The sequence below is a fragment of the Anomalospiza imberbis genome, chromosome 1 (genome assembly GCF_031753505.1).
Source record: "Anomalospiza imberbis isolate Cuckoo-Finch-1a 21T00152 chromosome 1, ASM3175350v1, whole genome shotgun sequence".
Taxonomy (NCBI): Eukaryota; Metazoa; Chordata; class Aves; order Passeriformes; family Viduidae; genus Anomalospiza; species Anomalospiza imberbis.
The window spans coordinates 119,586,850-119,599,615 of NC_089681.1; the positions used below are offsets into that span (position 1 = coordinate 119,586,850).

Here is a 12,766-nt window from a genome sequence, read left to right on the forward strand (position 1 = left end):
ATTCAGGTTCTAGACTTGTCTTCTCGGTGCTTTTTTTTTCTTATTTATTTCTTCATGGGCTTTCCTCATTCACCTGCCCTGAGATATCACAGATGAGCTGTAGAACAGCAAGGTTCCAGTATTGACTTGCATCTTACCATTCCCGCTCTTCCCATTAGAAACTTTCTGATCCCATAGCCACACCATAAGGATCAGATCTTCACAATAATCTGTTCTCTGTATTTCAGATGAAGAGGGAAGCACAATTGAAAAAAAAAAAAAAAAAAAAAAAAAAAAAAAAAAAAAAAAAGAGAGAGAAAGTAGGGAAGAAAAGTGACTTTTTTTTTCACAAGACCATAAGAATTTCAGTGCTAAAGCAGCCAAACTGTCCAGCCATATCCAGAACAATTGTCAAAGAAAGCTGCACAAAATTGGCAATAATTGGGCCACAGTCTGTACTGTTAATCTTGTCTCTTTTCCATCAAGTTGGTACCTCCCTTCCTGAGCCCTATTTCAAGCAGCTGAGAAGCCCCTGATGCTCTTCCTGGGAGGAGGCCCTGGAAGGAGGCTTGCTCAAATAAGCTGGACCTGCTTCTCCAGCTTTGTCAGTAAAGTGCTTGTGGTCTTTTTCTTACTCCACAAAACATAGGTGTTCTCCCTTAATTTTTTTCCTCTCCTAAATTGTTTATGTTTTTTCCTAAAGTGAAAATCAGTCCCTGCAACCCCCAATTCAGCTAATATATAATTTACTCTTCAAACTTCTACGTTCATATACAAGGCACAGGGGAACTATTAAAAAAGCATAATATTTCTAAGAAAAAAAAAAAAAAAAAACAACATTCTGAAAAAGGGGAGAACAAGGAATGAAGGCATTTGTATCTACAACTAGCACAAGTTCCAAACTGAAAAAGTGAATGAAAACATGGAATAATTAATCTATTAGGAGTCCCTTGGTTAACTGTTAACTTGAATAAAATCTATTAATGGTTTTTAAAGTCCTGAAGGAGTTTTTAAGAAATAATTTAATGTTGTATTTTTTCTCATGCACTTTCCATTGCTGCCTGTGGACTCTATATTTAATCAGATTTCTTGTTCTTGTAAGACTTTATGAAGTCTTTCTTGATTTGCAGCCAACCAAGATGCTTTTAATAATGTATGGTAAAAGGGTTAAATTTTTAATAGACAAGAATGGACAAGAGTGCTACAAGCTATAGTAGACTGGTAAGTATGGTATTACACTCTGCAGAGTAGTTAGTAAAAAGCAACATATTTATATCGCAAATGTTATTGAAAACATGTTTATTTTATTACTAACGCAAATGTATAATTGAAGAACCTGTCTAATCTGGAATTATTGTTCACACCTTATTTACCAAGAAGACAAAGTAATTTTCAGCTTGTTACCATAACAGCTCAAGCCTCTCGTTGTCTCTCATGCTGTCCTGCTGCTCCAAAAGCTCAAGGAAGAAAAAAATCAAAATGTAAAATTACACATCTATAGTCTGTATTCAGGGAATCAAGGGGGGAAATATCTTCTAACAGTGGTGATTAATTCATAGGGGTTAACCTAAAAATGAGATTACTTGTACCTTGATATTTGTATGCATTTGTCCTTTGTTTCCTACCACCCAGCTAACAGGAAAGCTCAGAGATACATATAGGGGAAAATGTGGTTTAAAACTAAAGGTTTGATTCTGAAAATCAGAGAGGGCTGTTTCATAAATGTTATTTTTGCATACCAAGCTACAGTACACAAAGAATGGGGCTTTCACAGTGGAGTAAGTTCTCTTTTCACAGTGGAGTAAGTTCTCCTATTCTTTCACAGTAGAGTAGGTTCTCCTATTCTGTAAAACCCCAAAAGCTGAGCTAATGCCTCATTAATAAAGATCAAAATTGTCACTGTGTCCACAGTAAATTTACAGATGTTGAGGCTTTGCACCTGTAGTATTTCAGCAGAGCCATGCCTGATTTGGTATTGGTTTTCTAACGAAATGTGGCAAGTCTGTTTCTCTGTGCATAAGTGTGTGTCTGTCAGTCATCCTTGATAATTTTCAAGTCTAGAAGTCAAGTTCAGTTAAATTTGGCAGGGAAAAATCTCTCTGAAATAACAGGCATAGCAAGAGAGGATAGAGACACTGCTCACAGGGACATTCTACAGTAAGGTTAATCCTTACTGGACCTCAGATATTACCCACTGTCATTTAATATTCAATCAATAAGTTATGGGAAAGCAAGCTTCACTGTTTCTCCAGATCACTGAAATATTTATTATCAGTATGAGAGGGACACCAGGACTACATCTACATACAGAGTCAGGATACTGAGTGAAGTGGAAGTATATCTATCTGCTTGGGTCATATATATTCCAGGCAAATCCTCCTTGCATTGTGCACCAGAACTGAAGCACAACACAGCAAAGCAAACACAACCCCCTGTGTGCCATAGGAACAGGTGAAAAATGAATAGAATAGCTTGCCAATGAAAAGAGTTACAGATTTTTAATTCTTCTTACTTCAAAATGAGCCATCAGATAGGTCATATAATACATAATGGCAAAATGAATATATTATGAATGATTTATCATTATGGAAATGCACAGATGGTTATTGGTGTCATGAGTCATATAACATGCAATTTTCACACAATATGTTGTTAATAATGGATAAGAATTTATCAGTATAGTCTCATATGAAAAAAGAGCAATATTAAAATTTGTTCTTTCACTGGAATCAAATAACTGCATGGAGTTGCTTATGAAATTGAGCTGCTTTTGCCATTACTACTAATTATAAATTAATGTCAAATTTTTAAAGTAGATATCCATCAACTTGTCACAGATCAGATCCACCTTACTCTTATACCACTAAGCCAAAATGTGCCTACCTACATTGAAGGGAAAGCCAGAAGCAAACACTACCTTGCCCTAGACTCTAGTATGCACGAATGGGAAAACACTTAAATTATCACTGCCTGTGAGGCTTCTTTCACATGTAGATGGCACAGCTCATTCCTATTGAACTGGGGAATTTTAAAAACAGAAGTCCAGTTATGTTATAGTCCTCTGAATAGCTTGGCTGATGAGTTATGTAAGATGGCAAGAAAAAACAAGTGTAGGACCAGAGGCTAAGAACTCAAAAATTATTTTCAACAATACCCAGAGCTGTTACCTCTCCACATGGCTTAATCAGACTTTGTGGATTAAGCAGAAAAAATTAAAGAATAAACAGCCCACTTCTACGACACAATGTGTCACCAACAAATGTGTCTTCCCTCTGAAAATAAATAATTTGAATTGATCACGACAGGATTCCTCAGCTGCCTCAGTTGAAGTCAGCTGGGCCAGCTAATGCTGCTGCTGAAGTCATGATCACATTGATGAAGAGCACTCATGTTATCAGTTCTGGTACTTGAGCAGTAGAGTCTGACAAATCCTTCCTCAGGAAGGTAATGAACAATCACTGTAATTTCTTGACTTGAAATTTCCAAGGAGTTCCTGCTATAGAGCCATCAAAGATAAATTAATTCATTAGAAAGTACAAGGACACACAACTCCCTGACTGCCTAGCCTACAAAACACCTGAAAACTTCACTTTATGTTGATTAGAAAATCAACGTACATAGGAAGTAAGCTGAATGTCAAGAAAGCCTGATTTGGCATGGACAACAGCAATACATTTTATTTTTCTGTCCAGGGAAAGCACAATTTGTATTCATGCCAAACAATGTAAGAGAGAATTTTTGGCTCTTGCAAATACTATTTAATTTAGAAGGCAAATATTTTAACAGAGTTAATTGTAAGATCATTGATCAAGAAAGGTTCATAAAGCAGCAGCTAGATAAAAGGAAGGCCCAGTGGTAAATGACCACATTAGATAGATATTAGAGTATGAATTGCATTCTTTATTGTTATTGTATGTCTTTATTGTTACCATAAAGTAAAGGAACTTGGAAAATCTGTCTGCTCCCGTAGATTGAAGCCCCCTGGCATGAGGCTCCAGAGAATCAGGAATCCACATTCAGTCCTTGGTGAAAAGAGATAATTGCTGCCCTAACCTGCCAGAGCACTAAGAGGACACGGGCTCCTTCTAGAGGTCTTCTCCACTGATGTTTTATTCTATCTATTTTCCAAAGAATTTGGCTCAGATTTGCAAATACCAAAATTTTGGTATTCCCAGAATTCCATTTCCCTGTCATGAATATTATGTAAAAACAGAAGACAAGTCACCTCTTCTGAGAAGAGGGATCATATCAAGGCACTCAGAGAACAAATGCATCATCATGCATTTTTACTTCCTGCATACATGGTTTATGTGTGCTCATACAAGCCCTCTTCATGAATCACTGCTGATACAGTATCTTTTCCCTCCCTATCTACCACATCCCATGCTAAAGCACCTTTGTAGAACAGTCTGCCCCTTGAGACTATACAGAGTTGTGCTTACTCCCATCACATGAGCCAGAAAAGTGATTTTGCAGCCCAGAAAGCCAACCATAACCTGAGCTGCATCAAAAGAAGTGGGGCCAAAAGGCGAGGGAGGTGACTTTGCACCTCTAATCCACTCTCATGAGATTCCATCTGAATTATGGCATCCAGCTCTCGGTCCCCTAAGATAATAAGGACATGGGCCTGCTGGAGTGGGTCCAGAGGAAAGCAATGTTCATTCTGGAGAAGGGGAAGGCTTCAGGGATACCTTAACCACCTTTCAGTACCTCAGTACCTAAAGGGAGCCTACAAGAAAGCTGGAGAGAGACTTTTTACAAGGGCCTGTAGTGAAAGGACAAGGGAGAATAGCTTTAAACTTAAGAGAGTGGATTTGGATTAGATATGGGCAAGAAATTTTTCACTTGTGAGGGTGGTGAGACACTGAAACAGGCTGACAAGAAAAGATGTAGATGTCCCATACCTGCAAGTGGATGGCCAGCTTGGATGGGGCTCAAAGCAACCTGATCTAGGGTAAAGCACCCCCCACTATGGCATTGGGGGTTGGAACTAGATTATCTTTAAGGTCCCTCCCAACTCATAACCATCTATGATTCTATGGTCTTTGAGCCCAACCTTTTCTGCTGTCAGCCAGGGCCAGAAGGATTGCACAGCACAAAAAAAAAACAGAGTACAAAAATATAAATGTAAATGTAACTGTACAGCAGCAAAGTGACATATGAAAGCCAGTGAATGATTAAAATACACTATTTTCCCACAGGAGCTCCTAATTATCTTACTGATAACCATTCTCATCTGTTTTAGCAATTTGATGGTCTCTGTCACATAAAAAATGAGCAGCATCTTTGACACACTCTCCACCTGGGGAAGTTCATCTAAGAGAAACTGTCCCCTTTTCACTTCCAGCTCTGTCAATGGAATTTCCTTCTGAAGGCTACTTATGGCTTTCAGGATCTCAGTTTCAGGGAATCTAAGGTAGAAATGACTGCAGGCATGCACCCATCAAAACAGCCAACTTAATTAAAAAATGAGGTTAGTTGCAAATCCATCAGCTTCACTGTGCAGTAAAGACAGTAACATCCTGTCAATAAATAAACAGTCCATACTATCTATGCTGCCCACAGCATAAAACATCTTCTCTTGGGACAGCATTGCTAGTGCCATGATGAAATGGACATTTTACAACTCTGGTGTTAAATTGCAAAATAACGTGCCTGGAGTCCAATTTTCTGTGTGAGCACTTAATGCAAGCAATCAAATTTCCTCCATATGGGGCTGATTTTAAGTACTAATTTAAATCAGTTCAGATTTTAAGTACTAATTTAAATCAGTTCAAGAATTTAGGAATAACAAATGGAAGAACAACACAATATGCTTTTTTTTTCTAATATTAGCCTGATTCACCAGCCTATATAGCAACTAATTCAATGTGTGCTTTAAGGGTAGGTTTAGTCTGCATCCTGAACCGCCTTCTGGGACAGAACATGCATGGCAGTCCAGTGCTTTCACTGTGTTCAGCTAAGTGGCAGATGCCTTTTTAAAAACCACTGTTGGAAATTTGGCCTGAAAAATATAGATGTAACATAACCTTTGGAATTTCTTAAAATTTACTTTATGGGCAGGGTTTTAAAAGCATGGACATAACCCATTCTGAATGCAAATTAATATGTCAAATTTAGAGCATAGACATTATGTACATCAATAGATTATGTTGATGCATACCATCTCTAAGAATCCGATCAACAACTCCAATGCACAGCACTTGATTTTAATGGGACAAATGTTCCTAGGTGTACATAAACATAAACAAGCATTCTGTGGTCCAAAAGGATTGTTTTAGCAGAAGAATGCTTACATGGGGAAAGCTTCCTTTCATAGTCCTTCTGAGGACACTGATACAAAAGAAAAAGACAAGGTGATTTTGTCTACTAGTGATGAAGCATGGTGGCTATTGTACATCCCTACTGTTGTGGCTCTCAAAATTAGCTAATTAACACATACTTCACCAGAAGAAAATATTTGTAAAGTCAGCCTGTCCCTAACAAGGAGTTACGTTGTCTAAGAAGCTTCACAAAAGAAATTCCCAACATTCTTCCAATATATTCAAATCACTTCCTTAATTAATACTGGGAATTGGAGCTTTAGAGACTGACGTCATGGTGAAAAAAATTGTTTTGTTTTCTGATTATATAAAAAGATGGCAGTTTTATTTACTGTACAGATTCTGAGCTCTCTAAGTAAGCTTAACTTGAGAAAAATGAAAGTAATTTCAACCAAGAAGTTTATTCTGTTTGTTTTAGCTACAGTGGTCTTTCTCACATCAAACAGCATGTGCCTAAATGAACCAATGAAGTCCAGGCTGCAGAGCAGAGAAGACAATGATGATAAATATTATGAGGTAAGACCTGTATTACTATGACATTGTTTTGGGGGACTGTGGTTCAGATCCTGAGCACACTGGATGTTTTGGTACAGGCTGTCCCAAACTCATTCCACAGCATTCAGCATTACAGCACTAGCAGTGTGAAAACAGCTTCTCAAAAGAATTTTCAAGAAATTCCTTTGCTCAGACACACATACTGTATAAATCAACTCATGTTTCAATATTCTTGCAGTACAGCTCTGTGATTAGGCTGTGACTTTTTCTGAAATGTTTCTTACTCACACAGTGAGTCCTCAATTAACATTCCTGTCAGGTGTTTTATGCACATAATATAACAGATAGATTATTAATCCAAAATTAATAAAGGCATGCTTGTAATACTCAAAGAGTAATGATAAACAGAGAACATTTTAAATCTAATATACTTAATGGTCTTAAAATTTTACTCTGGAAATTGCCTATAAAATTTCTTTGCAGGGTTGCACATTTGTTATGTCTCAATAGGTGCCAAATGAAATTTGCACACTACATCTCTATTATTTTTCATGTCTTCCCTGCAAATACCCCCTCAGAAATGGGAGCCAACCTCTCTATTTAACTTATCATCATCAGTATAATAAACATCCTTCAAAACAAAATACAATTTGAATTATGCTAGTCAAATCCTCTGGACTTTAGCTGACTATATTTTATATACTTCCAGAAGCAGTGTGCAGGTGCAATCAGAGGGATAGTTTATTTAAAGTTTAAATCATGAAGTATGAACTAGAATGGCTCATTCCTGTTCTCTGCCAGTAACTGGAGAAGCTCACAGGGAAGACAAAAAGGGATAAGGAAGTGAAATTACAATTAGTAGCATTTGTGTCTTTAACTGAAATTTAAATCCATATTTCTACATTTTTGCTGTTAAGTCATGGAAACCTATTTTTGTCAAAAAAGTAAGTTGCTTTCAATATGCCCAGGGACGAACACTGCTCTATAAGAAGGGTCATACTGATAAAGGTATTTTTCAGGCAACAGCTGCCCTTTACCTCATGAGACAGGTAATATACTAGGCTCAGTTCTTCAGTGTATGACAGCATAGATACAGAAAGTGTGTTTTGTGCTGGTTGTACAAAGATTAGGAGCCCAGGAGCTCCAAATGCATCTTGGAGGCTAGTGGAGGACCAAAGCCATTTAAAGCTCAGGGCAACTTCTATGCTGCAAGGCCAGAACAGGTATGATGTGAACTTGACCCAAAAGCTTTCCATTCACTTCCAGCCTGATAGCCTGGATGGATATTGGGTCCAAAGCATCCACCCAGTGCTGAGGAAGAAATGAGCTATACCTTCATGTAGCTTGGCCCATCCTCCTCTTCATCCAGAGCAGATGAGTAAGAGTCTGGGTCTGTGTGAAGTCACAAAGTATGTTCAGCATCTTCCACTCCAGAGAACTTCGGGTGGTGATACTAGCAAATGTGGACCTGACAGCAACTGCTGTCCTATCTTAACTGACTGCACAGGTACTGACACCTGTGCCCAGAAATATTTCCAGCTGACACCATTTGAGCTGAACCATTTGCTGATACTGATATGGAAATATGCCCTCGTGGTCAGAGCTCTGAAAAGGTAAGCAGGACAATGTCAGCATATGAAGGAGCTCACTTTACAATGGAGTTTAGCAAATAGATCTAAAAAAACATTACATATTCAAAAAAATAATAGCATTACCCAGCAGCTTTCTAAGGAGGTATGAAATGGAATACTTTGTGTCATTGGTAGCTGGAGTAATGCCCTACAAAATGATCATATCCTTTTTTAAATTATTTTTCATTAGATTAAAGATAATATTTTGGAAGAAAAGCAGAGAAGTCTAAATTTTGAAGAAATGGAAGACTGGGGATCAAAAGATATCATTAAAATGAACCCTTTTACAGCAAGCAAGATGCCCAATTCAGTTGCTAATTTACCTCTTAGATTTGGAAGAAATTATCCAGAAGAAAGAAGCATTAAACCATTTTCTAATTTGCCCCTGAGATTTGGAAGAGCTTTTGGAGAGAACATACCTAATCATGCTCCAAAGGTATCACACAGGCTTGAGAGATCTCCACTTTTTAAAGGTTCCAGTCAATCACTTCTAAATTTGCCACAGAGATTTGGGAAGTCACTGGCTGTCAATCTGCCTCGAGACGTTCAGGAATTCGAACCAGGTAATGCTACACAAGTGTTCAAGCCACATATGAAAATGCATATTAAATCATAGGTTAGCAATGATTCAATACAGCTAGAATCCCTCTAGGAATACTCCTAAGCATTTCAATATGAGTTCAATTTGCCAAAAGAAAGATTGCAGTTCATCAAATCAAAAAGCCTCATCAAAAGTAGCAAAAAATCTTTTTATAAAACCTTTTTTAATGAGAAAGTGCCAAATAGCCAAATCTGAAAATGTTCATAGGACAGGATTAGATTTGATGCTTTTTTAGATCAGGTTTCATTTTGAAAAGTCATAATTTTGGTGAAGAAGGTTCAGAATCATTAAAATATCCCATTTCAGCACTATAAAATTACAAACTTACCTAAAAATTACTCCTCCATTTTCTAAATTTATGCAAATTAGAGTTAATAAAAGACAAAATTCCAAGCTGAACAGCAGCATTCTGAAAATTATTTTTTCTCATCCAATCCTATTTTTTTTCATATTTTCTTACTGAGACAATGTTTGAGATTTTTATTTTTCATTCCATGTTATCACAGAAAAATTTTTATGACATCTCAGAATTTTTTTCAGGATAGAAAAACTATTTCCTGCTATTACTAAGAATAATTTAAACCAGCCCTTCAACAACAGTCCTTCTTATCATAACTGCTGCCTTACTGAAACTGCCCATTTGTCTTGTAACCAAGTTTCAGTTGGCTACCCCTGACCTCCATCTGACACATGCATAAAGTAGAAGTTCAGGCCAGAAAAGATAACGGATATATTAGAAGCCAAGGTTCTCTCTCATTTAATTTGATTCCTTTCATTCCTTTCTCACTGTCTCACCTAATTATAACAGCTTTTGTTTTATTTGTCTGGTATTTTTAGGGATATGAATTCTAACTGTTACGTTAATACTGGAATGAAATGATGAAGACAGAATTTCAAAGACTTGGAAAAGCTGCAATGTGTTTTCAGAACTAAAGGTCATGAAAAGGAAACGTGTGAATTGAAATGCAAACCTGCCTTCATGTATGCATAATGTATTTTTTTCCGTACAAACCCTTAACATATAAAGCAATGATGATTGTAGTGATTGTTGTAGTAGTTTACTTCAGTGGCAGTGTAGTATAAATTCTATTTATTTCTGTGCTACTTATGTCCTATTGGTTGTAAAACTGACTTTCAGAACAATGGCTGTATAATTTACAGCATTAAATTAAAAAAATTAAAAGAAGCATAAAATTAATAAAGATGCATTGTTCAAATAAAAAGAAGCCAATGATGTGAACAATGACAATGAGAAGCAGGATCAAAACTGCTGATAGCCTTTATGTCATGAGCAGCTAAAGAAAATGAAGTGTTGAGAAAATGCTTTTCCTGTTTTTTGTGGGTCATCTTAGATAAAAATCTGAAAGGCAACTTGTCTCTCTGGCAGCTGGCTCCTACACCTCTTCTTCTGCTCACAGCTAGTCCAGCTTTAAATTGACATTTAGAATCACACACACAAATGGGTGCCTTCATCAGCAGCCCTTTGCAGCTCAGTCTGTTCAATAGCTTGGAACTAGACAATCTGTCTCTCTCCAGTTCCCAGCCCTCAGACCTCCAGGTCCCTTTGACTCCTCAGTTGCTGGCAATCAGACCACTCACTCTACTGTCCAGCTAGCCTGGCTTGAGGGCTGCTATCAGATCATACACACCCATGTTCACAGTGTCCATTCAGTGTCTGGCTGAACCTTCTCAAGGCATTGAGTGGTTCTGTTCGAGTCCCATCAAGAAGTGGTCTGGGAGTTCTGCTCTTTGCTACTGTCGTGTTGTCTCCTCTTCCTCAAGGTTTGGGTATCTGAGAGTTTATTACTTCTCCTGTCTCTTGTCTTAGTCTTTATACTGAAAAACCAATAACAGATGTCCTTACATTCCACATATCTTTACAAGAACCTGGAAAAAAACCCTAGCAAATTGATCAGATCAATTCATAGAAGGGACAGAGGCTGAGTTGTCTCTGTCCACAAAGTTAATGAGGCTACAGGAAACACTACACAATTCAACCTGTGCCTGCTGAATTTAATTCAATCCAAAGGAATTAGACTATAGTCCTGAGAATATCTATTCTCTCTACGCATTCATACCTGAAATAGCAAAGAGATAAGAAATTTTAAACAGATAAAAACCAGTGAGGTTACACTTTCTGAATATAAGAGTCCCAAACCAATCTTTGGGTTTTTCTCTGAGCCTCAGAAAACACTTTACCTAACAAGTGCTGTTGAAAGACCTGTTTTGCAGTATAATACTTGGGTACAACAGCCAAGTCCATGCTGAAGGACACCGGTCAACAAATTGTGTGTGGGGAAAGTCAAAGATCCAAGCTATGAAGTCTTGCAATTGCCTACCACCAGAAGAGGTGTCATTTATTCCTTAGTCAGGAAAACCAGGATCTTTAAGTGATTTACAGTCAAATGGACAGCAGAAGAAAATGCCCTGAACTTTGAGCTGTGTTTCTGATCCGGCAAACTTTACTGCACATCATATGAACCAAAAGGAAACAAGATTGGTGAGAATCCCTGAGCAGCAATTGAAGCTGCCTTTTTAAGACACATATCATCCAGCAACAGGGAAAGGGTACACATCTATTGGCATTAATGATAGCTGCTGCGGGAGGAAAGCAGAAGCCCAAACACTGGCCCAGCAGCAGGTACAATTAAGTTGTCCTCTTATGGCAAGCTTCATAGCATGGATGCACAAGGTGGCTATTGATTTATTTTCCCTTTGCAGAGGAACTGCTAGCTGAAAAGTACATAAAGTAGGAATTATGCTATCTGTGCAAAATTTCTGTTTGGCTTGAGAGCACATGAGCCAAGAAAACAATCACTGGATAGTGCAACAGGAGGAGAAGGGGCACAACAGGCAGCATACATTGCTCTAGCTATCACTCACTGGATTATTTATTATCCACATACAGGTATTATTCATGAATTGGGAAAAAGCAAGGAAGGGACACAAGTAAATCAGTTGACAGACTATTGAGACTTCCTGGCATGAATTCTTGTAGGGTTCAGGAGCTCCCAGCCTTCCTTGCCATACAAGTAATATTTATGCCCATTCTAAAGTCTCCATGCAAAAAACACCAGGCTTATTTTAGGTCCTGACTTCAGCTTATAGAGAAGACAGCTGACAATGTACTGATTAATTTATAAGTCCAAAGGCTCATCATGGGGTTGATTTCAATATACCATTTAGACAGATTTACTGGAGTGTAAAGTGACACTTTTGATTTACCCTCAGAAGGAGCCAGACATGGGAATTGTGTTTGAAATCAGTCAGTCTTAGATTCCTTTCAATTGCTTTTGCATTTGCTTTAAAGTATGAACCCTGGGTTATCCTTAGTAACAAAAGACCACTAGAAATTTCCAAACTTTAAGCAAGACATTTAAAAAATTTCCCCAAGTTAAAAAGCACCTGTTAGCAGGAACTGGAAATGCTTTCATTAGTGCCACCCACAAAAGTACATCTGGCACAGATACATTGACAGCCATAGATGTCTGATTTGCATTTGTGCTGCTCTCCTGATGACATAATGTAGAAAGGCCTCAGCTGGTGCCACTCAGATCTTTTGTAGCACAGAGTTTGGATGAGAAAAATTTGTGCCAGTAGGAAAGAAAAGAGAGGCTGACAGTATCTTTATGTGTATTTTATCTCATGAAAAATGGATAGGGTAAGATACAATTTTCATCTCTTCATATCTGTGCATAAGGTATCCTATGCAGTGATTAGCCAGAAGGTCAGTCCTA

At 37.7% G+C, this 12,766-nt stretch overlaps 1 protein-coding gene and 1 long non-coding RNA gene across 2 annotated transcripts in view; one reads left to right on the top strand and one right to left on the bottom strand.

Moving 5' to 3' along the window:
* The window catches only part of LOC137484615 (uncharacterized), a 40,105-nt gene that overhangs the window by 17,656 nt on the left and 9,683 nt on the right, over window positions 1–12,766 (bottom strand). The window lies entirely within an intron of this gene.
* Window positions 6,580–10,346, top strand: NPVF (neuropeptide VF precursor). Its single transcript, XM_068208584.1, has 3 exons — window positions 6,580–6,818; window positions 8,619–8,991; window positions 9,867–10,346. The coding sequence occupies exons 1-3, from the start codon at window positions 6,618–6,620 to the stop codon at window positions 9,872–9,874; spliced, it is 582 nt and encodes a 193-aa protein (XP_068064685.1). The 5' UTR covers window positions 6,580–6,617; the 3' UTR covers window positions 9,875–10,346.